This window comes from Pseudopodoces humilis, chromosome 7 (genome assembly GCF_049639895.1).
Source record: "Pseudopodoces humilis isolate 2021_Gansu_Grassland_sample_001 chromosome 7, ASM4963989v1, whole genome shotgun sequence".
NCBI classification, from domain to species: Eukaryota; Metazoa; Chordata; class Aves; order Passeriformes; family Paridae; genus Pseudopodoces; species Pseudopodoces humilis.
Window position 1 is genome coordinate 56,776,162 of NC_142206.1, and position 19,209 is coordinate 56,795,370.

Consider the following 19,209-nt stretch of genomic DNA (forward strand, 5'->3'; position numbering starts at 1 on the left):
CAGGGCGTGTTGTTGGGAAGGAGGTTGGTGACCAGAAGGGCAGAACAAGGTCCCTGTGGCAGTGCAAGGGTGCAGCTGGCAGAAATGTGAAAATGTGAAGTCTCTAAATGAGTCTGGAAAGGATTCTGCAGGCAGGGAAAGCAGCAAGTGCAGCAGTGGAGGGGAGGTTTGTGACCAGCAGCTGCCACAGAGCTGTGCCCATCCCAGCTGCCCAGTGTAACACAGAATGATGGATTTGGGATCTCAGGGGGAAGATGTGTGGGCATAATACTGCTCTTGTTGGAAGAGCAGCTGATGGAAAGACAAGCTGTAGTGAGTGGGATAGTTTGTCCCTCCACTTTCTGGTGGTAGAGGGACAAAATAATCGAGTTCTAACCTTCAAATGCCATTTTCCCCTCAGGCACCACATAGTTTCTCTAGTGGTGTTTGAATCTATACATTCATACACCTCTGAGTGGCTAAATGAGCTCCTCAGACCCTTCTGGAAAGCTTTTACTCCTCTGAGGAGTGTTTGGGTGCTCTGTCTGCCTCACTTGGCTGTTGCCTACCTCCCCACCGTGCTTTTGCACTCCCCCAGGCATCCTGTCACAAGATCAACAGCTTCAACCAGGGTCACAGCATCTAAAATTTAGAAAAAAAATATCTTTCATTAAATTAATTTAGTATTCCTGGTTTTATTTCTCTTCAGAGAAACCTTTGGCTCAGCTGCTGTGTGAAGGATGTCACAAAGTCATCTCTGTCTCAGCTAGACCCACAGTCAGAGGGCTGTCAAGTTGGCAGTCCTGTTTAGGGCAAGAGACAAGGAGAACAGTGGAAAATAAAACAGTAAAATATTTAACTGTGTCTAAAATGCACGGAGGGAGAAGGAAGTTGCCTGCTTGGAAGGGCAGCATTCCAGCTGGGCCAAGGCAAACTAGTTTAGCCCATGTCAGCATGCCTGGCTTCTTCATGTCCTGTTCTTGTAACTGTGAAACCTCCAGTTTACTGAGAATGCAGTAATTCACTTTGAATAATGGATAGAAACAGGCAAATATTTTGCTAGGTTCCTGTTTAAGAGATCATTGTTTTGGATCCTGAAAATGAATGCGAATCATGAGGGTTTTGTTTTTTTTTTAAAGAAGGGGAACAAATACTTCTTATTTTTTCTCTGGATAAGAAAGTAATTAAAGAGAACCAAGGGAAACAATGATTTTATTTATATGCTATTCCAGAATTTTCCATTTGAGGTGGTTCATGTCTTTGTGTGGAACACCCAGTTTAACTGCATGTATGGAGAAGCAGCTGCTGGCCTGATCTGGGGTGTGATCTGATGATGATGCTTTTTTTCCCCAAGGATCTGAGTGCAATGGTGCAAGTTCAGGGTGCCATTTTTCAGGCAGTGCTGAGGAAGAAAGATACAATCCAGCTGAGCTGAAGAGAGCATCAGAAGTGTTGCATTTTCTCACGAGTGCATTTTTGTGTTTGCCCCTCTTGCACCTGCTATTTGTGCATCTCGTTTACTCCTTCCAGACTGAAAATATCTGTGAGGACAGGCGGTCACTAATTCTTGTGATAGAATTACCATTCCTTTCAAGTGTCTGTCTATAGAGGAAAAGAAAGGAGAGAATCATTTGAAGAAACATTGACAGCAGTAGGCAGCTATGCAAATTTTCTGTGGTCTATTTAAACATACACATTGGTTTTAAATATAATTCTGAACTTGTCTAGGCTACAACAAGGTCAAGAAAGAGAGAAATGTACCCTGTGCAGATTATTTCAGACACGAGGCAGCCTGTATACATTTTCACCTTCCCACTCATAACCCAGCATCTTGCTGTTACTGTGTTTTTAATTCTCTTGGGTTGTAAATAGGAAACAAAAGGACCTGGTGCTTTTTTTCACACTATTACAGATGGATAGATTGGAGCAGGTAAAATAATGCTGGACTTGGTGATGAATTGGAGAGAAAAGTCATGTTAGTGCATTCTGTGCTTCCAGTGTGCAGAATCATGGGCTTCACAGGGCTGAAAGAAATGTGAAAATGTGAAGCCTCTAAATGGGGCTGGAAGGGTTTTGCAGAAGGTCTGCTCTGGTGCAAAGCAAAGCTTTGGTCTTGGTGGAGAAAGGACAGGATGAAATGGTTTGTCTTGTGAAAAGAAGTCAGAGCAGAGTGGTAACCTTGAATGCTAAAATGTGTGGCTTCTTTCTTTCACATGACATTGATGATCTCACATGGTGGTAAAGAAGGATTTTTAAAAAAAAAAATTGTAGTTTTTCCTTTCTTTTTATTTTTACAGCAGAAGGTTTGCTGTTATTTGGTGTGGAGTTTACTGCTCCATCCTCCCTAACTTCCCCAGGAGTTCTGCATTTGTGGTTAATGCAGGATGGATGCTTTTCTTCCCTAAAACAGTGACAACAGATTTCTTACCAGTTCTGCTTTTATAAGAGACATTTTAAACCCTGTACTTTTATGAGTGGGATCTCTCAGCCTGCAAAGCACCATGACAAAGGATTTCTAGAAAGTACATGAAGCCATCTCCTGTCATTGCCAGCCTCTGACTCTTCTCCAAATCCTCCTCTAACTGGACACAGAACTGCAGGAGCAGAGCTCAGCAGTGAGGAGGAGATGGGAGGGATCACCTTCCTGGACCTGCTGGTAGTTCTGTGCCTCACTCAGCCAAGGATTTCCACCATGGACATGCTCAACTCTGGGAATACCAAAACAATTTTCTGCCAATCCACTTCGCAGTATGTGTTGGTGCAGGGGGTTGTACCTCCTTAGGTACAGGGCTTTGCACTTCTCCCTGCTGGACATCTGGGGCTCCTGTCAGGAGCTGGAGTGGCTGGCAGCACTGAGATGTGGCAAGTGAGAGTGACTGGGGCTGTATCCAGCAGTTTGTCTGTGCTGGTTTTGCTTTTGCTGAGCGCTCTTCCGTCACTCTCGTCTCAGCTGTGAGGCAGGATGACAAAATAAAGATTGGGGACTGCCCCATGTTTGTCCTTATGGACCACAGGGATATGATTTCCCAGGGGAAAGGACCATGACTGTGTACATGAGTGTGTGAGTACCTGCCCAGGTCTGGAAGTGGGTGAACACCTTCCTGGATGAGAGCTGCTCTCTCTTTTTCCCTGGTTCTTGCTGTGTGTTTGCAGTTACCCCAAATAAATCACCTGGGTGCAACATGGCCTCCAGCAATTACTAGAAATGCTGGGGCAGAGCTGTCACAATGCTGTTACCAGGCTCACTTGGTCTTTGAAATTGCTGGTTTAGAAAGATAAAGAACAGTTCTGACTTGTCTTAAAGTTGTCTCCTTCCTGCAGTTTTATAGACAATTAGGAAAAACGCAAGAATTTTTTTTCTAGAAATTTATAGTTCATAGATCACTGTAGTCTGCTTTGACCTTGTTTAAAAGAGAAAGTGCATATTCCTAATTGAATATCTCTGTAAGCTCCAGAAGCATGAGATGTATCCAAAGCTCACATTTAAAGTTTACATTTGAAAAGTTAATAAAATGCTTCTATTTTTTACCTTTTCCCAGTGAATTTTTTATGTGCATTTTTGAGGTCATGTATAAATAGCCAGACACAAATGTTTGTGCAGTGCTGGTGGTGTGTCATGATATTTTAAGCTGTTCTGATAAATGATGAACAATGGATTTACATTTGTGTGAATGTGTTATGTACCTGGCAAATGGCATAGCCAAGTTTGTACATAATTTTTTTTTTCCTCGAAGTTTTATTGTCTTTTCTATTCCCTGTTTTAAATTTCTCCTCCCTCAGGGCTTCCCTTAACACTCCAAGTCCCTGACTCCCAGCAGCAAAAGGCATTTAAAAATAAGCCTATCTCTGGAACAGGGTGCCCAGAGCAGCTGTGGCTGCCCCATCCCTGGGAGTGTTCAGGGCCAGGTTGGATGGGGCTTGGATCAACCTGCTCTGTGGAAGGTGTCCCTGTCTATGGTAGGAGGTTGGAATGAGATGATCTTCAAGGTCCCTTCCAACCCAAACCATTCTGTGATTCTGTGATGATTCTAACATAGAAATGTTATGTTTCCTTTCTCAGATATGAGTATCTTCCCTAATTTTCACCTACTCAGCAAATTAAATGAAAATTAAACCTTCCCCTGAACCCTTTTCCTGTCCATAACTTGATATTTTACCCACAACTCTCTGGTAAAAAAAATGACATTATACCTGTTCAGCATCTCCTTCTGTGTCCTTGGGAATATATTTCCTAACTAAAGATACTCGGATTTTCAATTTTCCTGCTCAATACTGAGCTGCTACACTGCTGAAAATCCTGGTGTTTTCTTTGCTGCACCCATCTACCCCATCCACTGATGCATCCACACCATCACAAACACTGGGGTGTTTTTCCAGCAGGAATGACTTGCTGACATGGTCCTGGGCTGGTGCTGCTGTCAGGGACAAACATCTCCTTGCCGGGTGCTGCAGGAAAATGTTCCTCAGGGGCAGCTCAGTGTGTGGGTCCCAGGCTACAATTAAAGCAGCTGTTTATCATTAGTATCATAGCTAAATGTATTTCTTAATGCCATTTAAAATCGAGTTCTTAATCAGACTTTAAATGCTTAATGATATATTTTTATTTTTATTTTTTTTAGTTTGAAGCATTGCTGCTGGTGCAGTCTTTTTAAAAAGGTTTTTCCAGTTAATTTTTGTCCCTGAAGTTTAGGTGGGGCGAAAACCAGTAAAGACTTAAGGATCAGGCTTCTGGGGCTGCTCCAGTGGTCCTGAATCAGTAGGAGCCTTTCTGTAGCTGGGAAGGATTTTCCCTCAGCAGGATTTGCAGACTTGGGAAGCCTTTCCATGAACTTCCGTGGCTTAGAATTAGATTTCAGCAGCAGAGAATGTCCCCAGCAGGCTGAAAACAGGATGTCATCCCTCCAACACAATGTCTCCAGAAGGCAGAAGAAGGAGTTTTGATTCCTTTCACATTTACCTGTGTTGCCTTGAAGGAGCTGTATTTTTTTCCTCTTTTGCAAGGTCTTTAAGCCCGGAGCCTGAAACTGCTCTGTGCACCAATTTAGAGAAACCACTGAGGACTGAGACTGCATATCTTCGAGCAGAAAGGACATTTACTAGCACTGGGTGAGGCCTGAGTAGTTCTGACACGATTTCTGACACGGTTTCCTTCTTTTCCTGCAGGCTGGACCAAGTTCGCCCGGCTGACGCGGGCGCTGACCAACAGCCGGAGCGTCCTGCAGCAGCTGACGCCCATGAACAAGGCTGAGGTGGTGCACAAACACTCCCGCTTGGCCGAGGTAGGTGGGGTGGACACCAGCCTGCTCTCTTCTGAGGGCAGGAGGGGGAAGAAAACCCACCCTAATTCCCACTGGTAAAGGATATTCTTAGAGGAAAATATTTCCCGACTGATTTTTTCAGCCTCGCCTCTACCCGTCCTAAAGCTGCAGCACGTGGCAAGCCCCACGTTTTTAGGACAGGTTATAAAAGCACGCTCTGTAGGGCACTTTTACTGAAATGACCCTATTTCTGTGCACACAGTCCTCAGCTTCCTGCTTCTTCCTTAACTCGGGGTGCACAGTGTGCTCCTCTGCTGTGCTCACAGTGACAGGGAACCAGGGTTGATGTCCTTGAGTCCCTCTCCCAGGAAAATGGGACAGTTTGAGAAACCTCTTTGGCAGCATTGCTGTCTGTGTCCCCAGGGACTGCATGTATACCCTGATCTTGACTTTCTTGCACAGCCATTCCTACAATATTTCCCTCATCACTTTTATCTTCAGAGCTGATGAAATTAACTCTTCGGCAGGTTGCAAACATCTTACCAGTGCAGGTGGTGCAACAAGTGAATACCTTCAGGTTAACTGATGAAACAGGTTCTGCTTTCATCTTCATGTCCACTGGTAATGAAAAATAAATGGGTCAAAAATACAGGGTCAAAATATACGAGCTCCTGAAAAAGATAGCACTTGTGCCAGAGAACTTATCCTGTAGAATTGATAGCGGCTTTAAATGTTTGGATTTTGGGGTTTATTTTTTTGTTTTCATTATCTTTCTGGTTTTAGTGAACTTTGATAGTAAAAAACGCAAATGCTCAGAATGGAAACGCACAGTTTTCAGGTGTTGGCAGTGTGGTGTTTTCCCTTGCATGATCCTATACCAATAGCTTGGATAAATGCTGGGTTACTGACACCTCATGCTTTTCAAATTCATGACGTTTCAGTGTCCTGTAAATCCAGTTATATCCATTCTTCGTTTAATCTGGAGAAGGAAAAGATATGGTAACAATATTCAAAAGAGTCCAAATCAGCTGCATGGAATGAGGGAGGAAATTGTTCACCAGGACCACTATGGCTAGAGGAAAAAGAAATAGCATTAGGTCACAGCAGGGCATAGGTGTGCTCAGGAATAGGGGGGATGAGGTTGTACTCAGGAGTAGTTGCTTAGAGAGTGTGAAAAATCCTCTGTTAAAAGTAGTTTATGGCTGGAAAGTGCTTTGCAGGCAAAGTGCTGTGAGGAAGGCAGAGTGAGGGGAGGTTCACCATCGCTGTACAGGCCCCATTTTCCATATTTCTGTGTCTGAGCAGGAACATTGCCTTCATAGCTCATCCCTTGCAGAATGTGCTGCTCACCTTATCAGACTTAACAGTTAGCAGTCATTTTCATTAGCTGTACACAGGAATAATTCAGACAGTCTGTGGTAAACGCAGCTGCCTAATAAGATATTGTATTGTGTATTTTTTGGTGATTTAAAATTAAAAATCCATGCAGCTTGAAAGAAATAATCATTATAGTTCAGTGGTCTCCACAGCCACCTGCCACCCACTCACCATGTCAAACTCAGCATGATATTATGTTAAGAATAATAATTATGCTTTTATAGTATCATGGGAGCTCCCAAGCACTCCACCACCAGAGGCACAGGGAATTATCAAGCATATGTTAATAGCATTCTCCTTGAGCCCTGAGTAGCTTATTTTTCCAGCTCTAGTGAGGATGTTTCCAGCTCCTGCCCCAGTGAACAAGCCAGGGAACAAACAGGCCTGAAGAAACCAGGGAAAGAAGTCCCAGTGCTGATTTATCAGTGAAGTGTAGGACACTGATGTGTCCAAAGAGATATCTGGAGATAACAAATTATGAGGCAAAGCCAAAATGATGTGTTAAGTGCAGGTGAAAATTTTCACTTTGAAAGAAATTTTCACAAGGCTGCTGTGATAAAATGATTGTGTTGATCACTGCTTTAATTCCAGGGAAAACCCCATGGATCCACCAGCGAGTTCAGTGTGCTGCAGTGGTTTTAGGAGTATAGAAGTGCTGATAGTGAGCCTGTCCTGGGTGCTGGGGGAGGGACACCTGGGGTTTGATGTTTTTGTAGGTCTCACCAGGGGTTTTGGCATCTGTGGTTGTCTCTGACAAGTGCCACTGGGACCACCCCACCCCACAGAGGGCTCTGTGTTAGACTGGAGCTGGTGTGGCACGAGGCTGCTGGCAAAGGGAGCAGCCACGGGCTCCTGGAGGTCTCTGCTGCTCTCTCACTGCTGCCTGTGTAGTGGGTCCAGTGCTTTTCTGGCCATGGCCTAAATTTGTGCAATTCTACTGACCCTGTGGGAAAGAAATGGCTAATTAATGTAACAAGTTAGATTTGTCTTGTGTCAGCTCAACTGACTTTCCTTACAGACAGTGATTGCTAAATATGGGCTTAGGGAGGGTGGGATCAGGTAGGCAGAAGTAGGTTTGCTTCCCTTCAGCCTGGCATTGGCCCAGATTTGTCATCTTGGGAAGCCACATCCCCCATCACAGAATGAGGGAGGCTTCTGTTGTCCCTTGGTGATTCCTGGAGAGCAGATTTTCAGCAGAGCCAGACTTTTACTGTCGGATCTCAGTAACAGCTTTCTCTTAAAAGACAAGACTGCAAAGAATTAATGGAAAATCCCTATCTATAGTACTTGAGTTCATATTCTTAGTTATTATACAGTTATTTCAGAGCCATTTACTCCTCTCCATTGAGGAATCATTCTGTGTTTGATCAGTTTTACACATCTGAGGCTGGAAATATGGTGCATCAGCCCTAGTATGGGGCAGGTGTAGGGCTGAAATGAGTTTTAGAGTTGCTGTAATTATTTATTTTATCCCATACAGACTTCAGATCCCCAGATGGATCCCCAAATGGATCTTTCATTTGTCAGTGCAATAAATTGTCACGTGTGCGTTCCTTTGTGCCTTTGTTTCTTGTGTTGGACTGAGATAAGAGGTAATTAGATTAGCTGAGAATGCCTTAAGTGAATTTAGCTTGGTTTTTGCAGTGTTTCCAGTTCCACAATTTTACAACAGTGAGCATGCAGGAGATTATAGTCCTGTGCAAAAAAAAAAAAGAGGAGTAATTACAGGAAATAAAGGAGAACCTACTAGTGATATTGAGCTTGTGGGAGCAACAACTTTTTGAAGAAAAGATGAAGGAAGTGTGATATTAGCAGGGTTTTAGGACAAAAGTTGTGCACATGATGCCTCATTTTAGGTGGTCAGCCAGCAAGGCTAGGGTGTTTCACCTTTGATAGGGTGTTGCTCTGGCTCAGCAGCGATTTACAAAAGAGGTCAGGCACAAGGAATTAGTCTTGTAACTATTGAAAATCTGAATGAGTGTTCATGTTTAGGTTATGTGTTAGGAAGAAACTCCTCACTGTGAGGGTGCTGAGGCACTGGAACAGGTTGCCAGAGAAGCTGTGGCTGCCTCGTCCCTGAAAGCATTCAAGGCCAGGTTGTATAGGGCTTGGAGCAGCCTGACCTAGTGGAAAATTCCCTGCCCATGCCGGGAGGGTCAGAGATAGATTGTCCTTAGATTGTCTTTTAGTTCCCTTCCAATTTAGACTATTCTATGATTCTGTGTGCAAAGCATAAGCTGGTGTGGCTGTACCCAAAACCTCTTTATGGAGCCTCTCTTCCCCTGCTGTTGGCCTGGGTTCCCCTCATCTGCAGAGACCTCCCTTTTGCAGGAATATCCTCAGATGCTGTGCTGCTGCCATTCATTGATTGAGAGCTGCCTCCACACATCCTAAATAAATCAGATTATTTAGAACCTGTGGGTTGCCTTGCAATGTCCAACAAGCACGGTCCCGTCTCTGCTGCTCCTCACGGGAATCTGTAGGACCCTCATTGGATCCTATTCACTGAAAACAGTAACCTTTGCCTCTCTGCCTCTTACAGGTTCTCCAGCTGGGATCTGATATTCTTCCTCAGTACAAACAAGAAGCTCCAAAGACTCCACCACACATTATACTCCACTATTGTGCTTTCAAGACCACCTGGGACTGGGTCATCTTAATTCTAACCTTCTACACAGCAATCATGGTTCCATATAACGTGTCCTTCAAGACAAAGCAGAACAACATTGCCTGGCTCGTGCTGGACAGCGTTGTGGACGTTATTTTTCTGGTTGACATTGTTTTGAACTTTCACACGACCTTTGTTGGCCCCGGGGGAGAGGTTATATCTGATCCCAAGCTCATACGGATGAACTACCTGAAGACGTGGTTTGTGATTGATCTTCTGTCCTGTTTACCATATGACATCATCAATGCCTTTGAGAATGTGGATGAGGTGAGTGCCTGTAGTGTGTCTCCAAAGGATTATTTTAATTAAGGATTAATTTAGAAGCTTGTTCCCAGTGAGGCAGCTCATGCTCTGTGCAAATACAGCGGGGTGGCCTTGAGCTGCTGGGATTTACCAACAAGACATTCCTGTGTTGGTGGAGAGGTGTCTTAGGGTTCCAGTACCATGTGTGGATGTTTATTTTAGAGACAGGGGTTTTAGAATGGCTTGAATGTCATCCAAAAGCACGGGTGCAAGTCCCTGTCGAAGTGGGCTGGGCCAGTTGGGATGTCCCCAGTCACAGCCTTCCTTCTCAGCTCAGTCTTTGGGCAGCTCTAACCCATTGCAGGGCTCGATTACAGTTCTGTATTTGCTCTGGCTGAAGCTGGTGACAAATTTGCCACTTATATGAAAGTAGGAAATGGCTCTGAATAAATGTATTTTTAAATCCAACCCTAGGACTATCTTTTGAACCAGGCTGTAATCTTTTTTTTTTTAATGCCATTTTAAATGCTTGATTGAGAGGGAGATCTATTTCCATTTTTTTTTGGTACAATTTTTCAACTACATCTAAAATTTGAGAAACTGTTTGAGGAGAGAAAACATAAATATTGTAGATGGATACTGAATTAAAGCTTTTTAACTGCTAAGTGTGTTAACATTTATGCAATCAAGCTTCTGGCCTAAGCTAATAAAGAAAACAAGCAATAACTACAACAAATAGTGCATGCCCGAGTCAGTGTACAGAAATTCATTATTAAAATGGAACTGTAATGGTTTTAGGACTTGTTTTAATTTTTCTCCAGAGCTTTTTGTCTTCAGGGCCATAAACAGATTAAAAAGCCTCTGTTAATTTTTTAACATTTTAAGACTTTTTTCTTAGAACACTGTTTAGTGAGGTTGTTTGTTTGTTTTTTAATTCTCAATTCTGTACTTATATATCCTCACTATATAAAACCTACATTCTTTTTTTTTTAAATGCAGGCTTTGCTGCAAATTTTGTAGAGCTCCTTTAAGATTCCATCCCTGAGTCTGTGTGCTGAGTAGCATCTTTTGACATTGTTCCATTTTATTTATAGCAAATATGACAGAAGTGATAATACTTGCAGCTTAAATTCAAGATCCCATGAGTGCTGCCCATCTGAAACCAGGTTGTACAGTCAGACTGTTTAAGGTGATATTAGCAAAGTTGTAAATGTAATACATCTTTTTAAGATAACCAGTTTCAGACTCAGAGGAACCTGATTTTCATAAGAAATGCAGCATTATCTCCAGATTTTTGTGCTTTAGTATGTAAAACAAACAGAAAATTTCTGTGCCCAAGCAGGACAGATTTAAAGGATGAGGTTAACCTCTTTCTCTAACATGTACATGGGAAATAAACCATCTGCAATATTTGTGACAGGGAAGAGAATCTTGACACAGCACATTGTAACTGAGACACACCTAAAGTGACAAACTTTAATCAAAAAGTAATAACAGTAGCAAGGTATCATGAACTCCAGTGATCCTAGAGCAGCTGTCATTTACTTTCAAACAAATTAAACATTAACTCCTTTTTAATAAAGGAGCCAACAGTAAGATTCCCTTGTCACGAAGTGCTCTGTTATGGCTCTGGAGCCTTCAGCAGGTACTGGTTTATATTTACTTGATTTCCCTCTCCTCCAAGTCCAGCTTTCCCTAGTGTCTGAAAAGAATTGAAGTGATTTTGAAAACAGGTATGTAGACAGTCAGCCTTTCCTCCCTGGGTCTACATTTTCTCTTTTCCCTGTCCTTCAGGGGAGATATTTTTATTTTTTTGTGATATGTCTTCATTTGTGACATTTAAGTCTTTTGAGCTGGTCAGTGTGTTCTGGGTGGTTGCAGTTATTAATGCTCTTTATCTTCATTTGGTTTTTAACATTTATTTTAACTGGTGCTTCTTGTCTGGGATTTAACTTTTTGGCCCCCAGCAGCAGGGTGTTCAAACACTGTTTATAGGTAAAGAATAAGTAAATATAAAATCTTAATTTGTGAGAGATACTCTGGTTAAAAGCCACGGTTCTGATTAGAAAGGGGGGGTTTCCTTCTTAAGGCAAGTGGGAGAGAGAAGAGTTCTTTAAGCTCTTGATTCTGCTAGGTTTTAACTCTGTCTTGGCCCTGGGTGTTGGAAAAAAGTGTTAAAGTTGATGATTGTGTCATTTCAGTTAAAGCAGCAGAAAATGAGCTTAGCAGTAAAGACCTTGGGTACAGGTCCTGGTGTTCTTTGAGTTCTTGGTATGGTGGAGAGGGATGGGCCCAAATCAGAGGGAACAGCCCTAAAAGCCAGCTGAGTGAAAGGTGACTCCAAATTTCCCTTGTTTTTCCCACATCTGACCCTTGTTGTCCCACATAAATCATCAGATGATTTTTTCCAAGTTGTTAAGGAGCTGGATGAGAAGAGGGAATACCATTGGAGGGGGTTTATTTTCCTCCCTATGGGCAGATCTCTCACTCATGAAGAAGGATATGGCCAAGGAGGTTTGGGATTTTGTCTCTTTGTTGTATATGTAGACTGCTCTATGTGATAGAGGTGCTTGAAGTAAATTAAGATGCTTTAAGCCCTAGAGTGCTATTTATAATGCCAAAATTAAGGAGATGAATTAAAAGATTAAAAAAAAAAAAAGGTTGAAAAAAGGAAATGTGTGGTTTTTTTACCAAAGGTTGTAGTTCTTCAAATGCAGCCAGTCTTGGTCTGAGTAGGAACGGTGTCACTTCCCTCACAGACAGCATTAGGTGAAGGCTGGAGTTCCCACCTGAGGCAAATATGACTGCAAATCAAAGTTATTTTATTGTTGAGTACATGTAGAGCCTTGGTTGAAGGATGGTAGAAGGAATCCTCTCTTGATGGAGAGGATTATGACACACAAATTGAGAACTGGGGGGGATTAAGATGATTTGAGGCAGAATTAGAGGTGTAGGTTTCCAATCCTGGAGTTACAGAGCCAGGCTGCTGGAGTCTGCTCAGGGGGATTGGGATGTGTGAGAGGGAGAGGAAAGGGAACATAATAGAGACACTCTGCAGAGCACAGAGTGATCTAAGTTGATGTGATGGATGAGGAATTAAGTGGCTAAGTGGTATTGATAGGGTAGGAAAACAAGGTAAGATAGGCTGGAGAAAAACGAACTGATGGAGAGGAAAGTGGAATCCTTAGTGGGATATTTAATTTTGGAAACTTGCTAGGATGGAAGTCCCAGAAAATCAGAAAAATACATGACATCTTTTCTAATTGGGCAGCATATCCTGCACTGAAATACATTCTGGCTAAGCCAAAACCATAGAGAAAACCTTTCCTATACAGAAGTGTGATGGGGAGCAGCATGGTACATACTGGGGAATCCAGGGAGTTTTCAAGGATCAAACCAGAACAGAATGTGTGTGCTCAGAGTCTCTGAAACTTGGCTCATTTTTTTTTTTTTTTAGTGTAAGAATTCTCTGAAACCTCAGATTTAGTCTAAAAGTGTCTTCTTGTCTCTTCTTTAACATTATGCAAAAAAGAAAAGACACAAAATTTTGGATTAATGGGCAATTTGGTGTTTGGACCCAAAGATTTTGGTCCCATGAAGTTCCTGCAGGTATTAGGATGTGTAGTGTGTAGTGACTGAAAATTGGATTTTTGTCTTGGAGTTACGAGTTGCTTTGCAGTGCTTCTGATTTTCTTTTTCCTGAGTAATGAGCTGTATGTAACAACTCTTCCACTGCTGTATGCACCAGTTTATAAAAATTATAAAATCGTGGCTCCCTGCTTTTGAAGCTGGAGAATTATGTAACCTCAAGCCTTAGCCTTTATATGTGTTCTGCCTATTTGAGAGATAAATATCTGACCTCTCTCAGTCTGGGCTACCAAAAAGTTGTTTGTAACCATTTCTTCCATACAAGTCACAATTATCAGACTCATAATGTGATGAAATTGTCAGCAAATTTTCAGGTGCCCAAGGATGCTGATCAGGTGTGGTCAAACCATGCTAAAATCTCCCTTTGGGACCAAATACATCAATTTACATCCCAAGACACCAAAATGTTGGGCAGGTGTTTGGCTCTTGTCTTCACACGTATTTGAGCCTCTGCAAATAAGTGTTTTGAGTAAATATTCCCCAAACTAGATGGATGGACAAGCTTTTGGCCAAATGGGAAATGCTTCCACAAATTAGGGTTAAATTCAGCTAAAAAAACCTCTTACTATTTTGAAAATATGTTTTTTTTTTCCCTGGGAATTTTAACTGAGATTCATGAATTTCTGAATTTGTCATGAAATAAAACCGAGGAGCTGGATCTCCTCTCTGCCAGAAACATGGTGCTGAAATGCCATGTCACGTAGTGTGAAGGAAGGGACACGAAGTCAGGGTGGTATCCAGATGGTTTTCAGATGAGTTTATAAAAGATCATCCTTTCTGCAGAAATTAATTTTCGCAAGCCGATGGCTGGAAGTGAAAGCAGAGAAATTTAAATGACCTAAACCAAAGTTCTGTGCCTGTTGTTTAATAATGTAAGACTACGTGACTCAGTGGCCTTTAAAATTTAGTGATCTGTGCAGGGCATATTAAAGCATGGACTCCTTGTAATTGTAATTTTCTTTTAATTACTATTATCGATCTATTTCAGCACTGTCAGAAACTTCTTTGTATCGCTGCAATTAATAGGAACTAAAATTGCCATGTCTGTAAATTGAAAGCAAATGGAAGCTGATTAAGCTGGTATAGCTGTGTTCACACCTGCAGTGCTTTACTGCAAACATTCCCTTTGTGGGAGGTATTTGAAGCAGGGGTTTTGGGCACCAGTCAGGCTGAGTGGTGTATGCAAGGTGAAGATAAATTGGTGTGTTTCAAGAGTGTGACTTTGGCTCCGAAGTACAGTCTATGGCTAGCTACCTTTTTTAAATCTAGGTGGCTGACATGAGAAAATAATTCCCAGAACTAAATCCTGGCTGCAACCAAGTGTTAAACTATGATGCAAATTCCTAGCAAGTCACAACAGAAGCACTAACCATGGGACCTGGCATTTCCCCCCTTGTTATGCACTCAGAAGACAATTAAATATGAAGAATGCTGTGATTCTGTTGTAGTATGTGAAAACCCACAATAGAATAATACAGTGGCATGGGTATGGTATTAAGTGATAAATGTATCCACTGTAGGCATACATTTTGTAGATTTTCAACCATTTTCACCTCTTTCACTTGCTCAGCTCTATCACCCCATTGCACTGACTTGCAGAACTGCACCTCCTCTCTCTGGGTTTTATTCTAAGGTTTTATTAAAGTTCTGCCACTGTTTAATTAATCAGATTTATTTTTTTTTCTTAATTAATTAATCAATCAGCTACTTTAATGCTATACAAGGTCTGGGATATGTCTGCAGGTTTCCCTGTGGGGACACCTGAATGTCTCCATGATGGGAGGGGCAACTTCTGACAGGAAGGAGCAGAGCCAGAGCCAGTGCAGGGGGTGGTGGGTGACCTGATAGCCTCATCCACTTCTCTGATGTGGGTAATGGCATACTGAACTGTAATTATACGTCCCAGTTCTCTCTTTTTTTTTGCCTTTTCTTTCTTTTTTTAATTTTTTTTTTTTTCTTTTTAATGTGATGTATATATTACTGGGAAGCAGATGTTGGGTACAAGCCATTTACAGCAAATCTTCAGTCAGAACCGTATAAGCTGACGCAGAGTCCAGCAGAGGAAATTGATTGTGGAGCACCTTCAAGGGAAGCTTGGAGTCCTGTGTGATCCCTTTTGCTCACAAAGGAGGGGAAGGCTTACAAAGGAGATGAGGACATGAAATAATCTGATCAGATGCTCACTGAAGTGATGATGATGGTAGTAGCACAAATTCCCATTTGGTCCTCTACCCACCTTCCCTACATGAGTGAAAATTACCATATTTCGTGATACTGTCTTTTTTCCCTATTTTTGGGCACACTGATGCACTAACAAATAAATAGTGCAAGATGCCATATCTCCCTTAACTTGCATCTAGAAGAAATATTTTGAAATCACCCTTCTCTTTATAACCTCAGTTATTTACTGTTTGAGATGTGCTGCACTGTATAGTTGTGCCATAAACAGTTCACTGGGAGTTTATTTATAATGTTACAGCTTATTGACATTTGTGTTAGAGGCAAAATAAAGAAAAAAAAGGAGACTTTTCCCATCACCCTGGTAAAAAACCAGAAGATAAATCCCAAGCAATAAATTTAAGGGTACTTTCCAAAAATGCATGAGGAAACCTACTTGCTCACATTTTGCTGTAAGGACTCAAATTTTTGCTCACTGAAGTCACTACTCCCATTGCTTCCAGTGGTGCAGGGTCAAGTATCAATTGGGCTCTGCTTGTATCTGGACCTGGGATCTAGACAGCTGGTGCAGAAGAAGCAAACCCCTTCACTCATGTGTATCTACATAATTGAATACAACTCTAAATTCTGCTCTTAAAGTGGGGATAAATCAGAAATGTTGCTGTTTTATTTTTGTCATTCACTCATTTTGATTTCTAACTATGCAACTTTAGTGTATTAATTGTTTACTGGGAAATAAAGATTTCTGATACATGTTGGGAGATTTATTTTAACATTAACTCCAGTAAAGCAGCATTAAGGAGCTAACCAGGGATTTTAGAGCTAAGCTCTATTTAAGTAGCTAAGCTTGAAAATTTCTTTTGGGAATGATTTCCTGGTTGCATTTCAAACGCTCTTTACCTCCTCCTGCATAGAATAGGACTTTTTTGGTTGTGTGGCTGCAGGCTCAACTGCTCACGTTGGCACGGCTCACCATTTCAGTCATTCCCAAAATCTGTAGGCACTTTGTTTTCTCTTACATTGTGTGTCATCATGTAACAACTGTTTGGTGGAGATTGCCCAAGGTTTACACAAATCCTGCCTCTTTCACTGCCTCAGTACTAAACTACACTGAATCAGCTACATGATTTATTTGGGTGATTGTTTTCGGTTTTGGGTTTTTTTTTTTTTGTTATTACTTCTGGTGAGAGAAAGGAATGGAAAATTTTTCCCACACATCTTTAAATAAAGTATTTGGACTGTATCTCAAAATGTGCTAAGCATGGGATTCACCTGATCAAACATGAAACCAGGCATTGTGCACAAGGAGGTACAGGCACATTTGGGGCGTGGCTCCTCCAGAGCAGGTCTGAGGAGTCATTCTGCCCTAAAACTTCTGTTTCTCACCTTTGAATTTAGTGACATCAGTGTTACTAGCTCAGATGCAAACTCCTCTGTGGTCTAGTTTAGGCTGGGGTGAAATATGTACCCCCTTGAGACTGTATTTGCCTCACTTTGATTTTTCAAAGGATAAAAGCAAAAGCAGAAAAAAAACCCCATGTAAAAGTCATGGGCCCCTTTTGAGTCTCTGAATCACCAGGTTTGGTGAGCAGGTTCATCGTATCACCCCTCCTATAAACCTCAAACTTATAAAACTTCAAACTTATAAACTTTTTGACCTAAAAAGGTCAAAATCCACCTTTCCTCACGATGTCTTAATAAATCTCTCTTAATTTGCAGTCTGTGCATTCCGCCCTGTGCCAACCTCCTTGGTTAAATCTTTCTTTTCCCTCCCTCATGTTTATCTCCTCGATGTGCTTGGAAAGAAAAGTCATCTCTCCCCTGCATAAACATGCCAATTTTCCTTCCCTTAGTTTAAGCAAACTGATCTTGTCTAGACACCTCATTTAGGAAATTTTATGAACATTTTTGTGGCTGACCCAAGTGCCTCCCTCTGCAGGAAGTGAAGTTCAAATACATCTCTTTAGGGCAGAGCTTTACAGATTACTCCAGGTGGAGAATTCATCTTCACTTTGCAACTGGGGTTTGGCTTTTCCTGTTGGTGGTGGAAACACTCAGCTGATGTGTCCTGGAGCTGGATTAACCTTTTCTGTGAGTGCAGTTCACTGCTTGCTCTGACTCATGTGGGATGGGTATGTGGGATTAATCCCTATATCCAAATATTTCTCTTTCTCAGTAATCTTCAGTTAAAGATTCTTGTAGTTGTAGACTTTTTTGTTAATTTGTGTGTAATGGATGCCTTGGGACTCTGTATTGTCAAGCTTTATCCCGTTTTCCTTCATTCCCACACGGTTATTCTCTGTACCTGACAGTGTGTTCCAAAGGTGCCATTAGCAGATTCTGTGACCATATACTATTTCTGTTTTTGTCACTAAGAAACCAGCAAAATCACTGGGAGTCATCACTTGTCACCCCTGCTAGATTCCCTTTTTATGATTTCCATTTTTCCACCCTGTCCACAAGTTCTTCAGTCACCCTGGTGTCCCGGTTTTCCCTGTTTTCCCTATGTTTGATAATAATTTCCCCACTTAAGTTACTGAAATACCACATTTCTTTTGTTCAGAAAATGGGCTGTATTATCAGAGAAAGCTATCAGGAAACCTTGGATAGATCCCAGCTAACCTAAGCTTAGCTAACCTACTGCTCCACTGATTGCATTTTGATTTATCTCAAAGTTTCTAATTATTCTTTCCCTTATCATTTGTTCAGGTAATGTATCTGTTTATTTCCTTCTTGATGCATTAGATTTTCTGGGAAATATCAACATCATTTTTGGAAACTAATGCTCAGGATTAATTTAATTTTTAGCCCAAGCCTGGATTATTTTTACTTCATTGCAGTTTGATCACTTCAGTTGTTTTTTTGTTTTTTTTTTTGTTTTGTTTTGTTCTTATTTTTTCAATTTTGTTTTTTTTTTTTGTTTTGTTTTGTTCTTATTTTTTCAATTTTGAATTTGAAGGATCTTTGGGTATTTTAGTATTCTTTGCAAGGAAAAGTTCAACCTAGCATTTGGCAATTCTTCCTTTGTCTCTACTTTCTCTCTTAAGTTGTAGTTTTCTGTTGATCAATTTTTTATTTCTTGTATATTGTCAGTTCTCTGTTTCTGTTTTCCTCCTCTGGGTGATTGTTTACTCATTTATAACTGATGCCCAGCTTTACAAGTTTTTCCTCTTCTTTGAGTTACAACCCTTTGTACCTGTTGATGTAAGTACTGACTCTTCTACCTCTCATAGTCCACCTGTCTTCATTTATTATTGTCTTTAGTTCAATATATATAATTTACCAGCTCTTGCCCTTTCAAGAGCAAGAACCCCAGTCCAGTTTACTTTGTGATTGCTCACTTTTTTATTAACTGATTCAATTCCTTCCTTCAAGCCAATGGGGACTTCTGCAAAACCCTGCAAGAGCCGAGGGCAGTGTAGCAGCACGTTATGTGAAGTAATTGCCTGTTGAATGAAGAAATAAGATGCTGTTGCATCTGCAGAGCATCTCAGCCTCCTGTTATTAGTAGCCTTTATTCCCCAAGCTCATCTGGAGCAGGCTGAGCCTCACATTGGGAGGCAGTGTCTGTTTCTGTGATACCACAATACAGCTCGGGTTGCTGTGCACATCCAGCTCTCAGGGTTTCTAAGGACGGGTTTGATTTCTCCTCACGGAAGCTGTGCAAGTGATAACCCTCAGCTCCTGTGTGCTCAGGGAGGGGAGGGAGGTGATTCATCCCCCCTCCCTGGCTGTTGGAGATGGATGGGGTGAGCTTCTCCCCTGACATGCCCCATCGTCATCTGCAGGGAGGAAGGATGGGCTGTCCGCACGGACAGGGTGGTTGGCTGTTGTAATGCAGTTAGGAAAAATGGTATG

At 41.7% G+C, this 19,209-nt stretch overlaps 1 protein-coding gene across 1 annotated transcript in view; it reads left to right on the forward strand.

The window, feature by feature from the left end:
• The window catches only part of KCNH5 (potassium voltage-gated channel subfamily H member 5), a 148,657-nt gene that overhangs the window by 33,195 nt on the left and 96,253 nt on the right, over positions 1-19,209 (forward strand). Inside the window, exons 5-6 of the mRNA XM_005520053.2 lie at positions 5,143-5,258; positions 9,157-9,549. Of these exons, the coding sequence (XP_005520110.1) occupies positions 5,143-5,258; positions 9,157-9,549 (509 nt within the window). The remainder of the gene's footprint in view (positions 1-5,142; positions 5,259-9,156; positions 9,550-19,209) is intronic.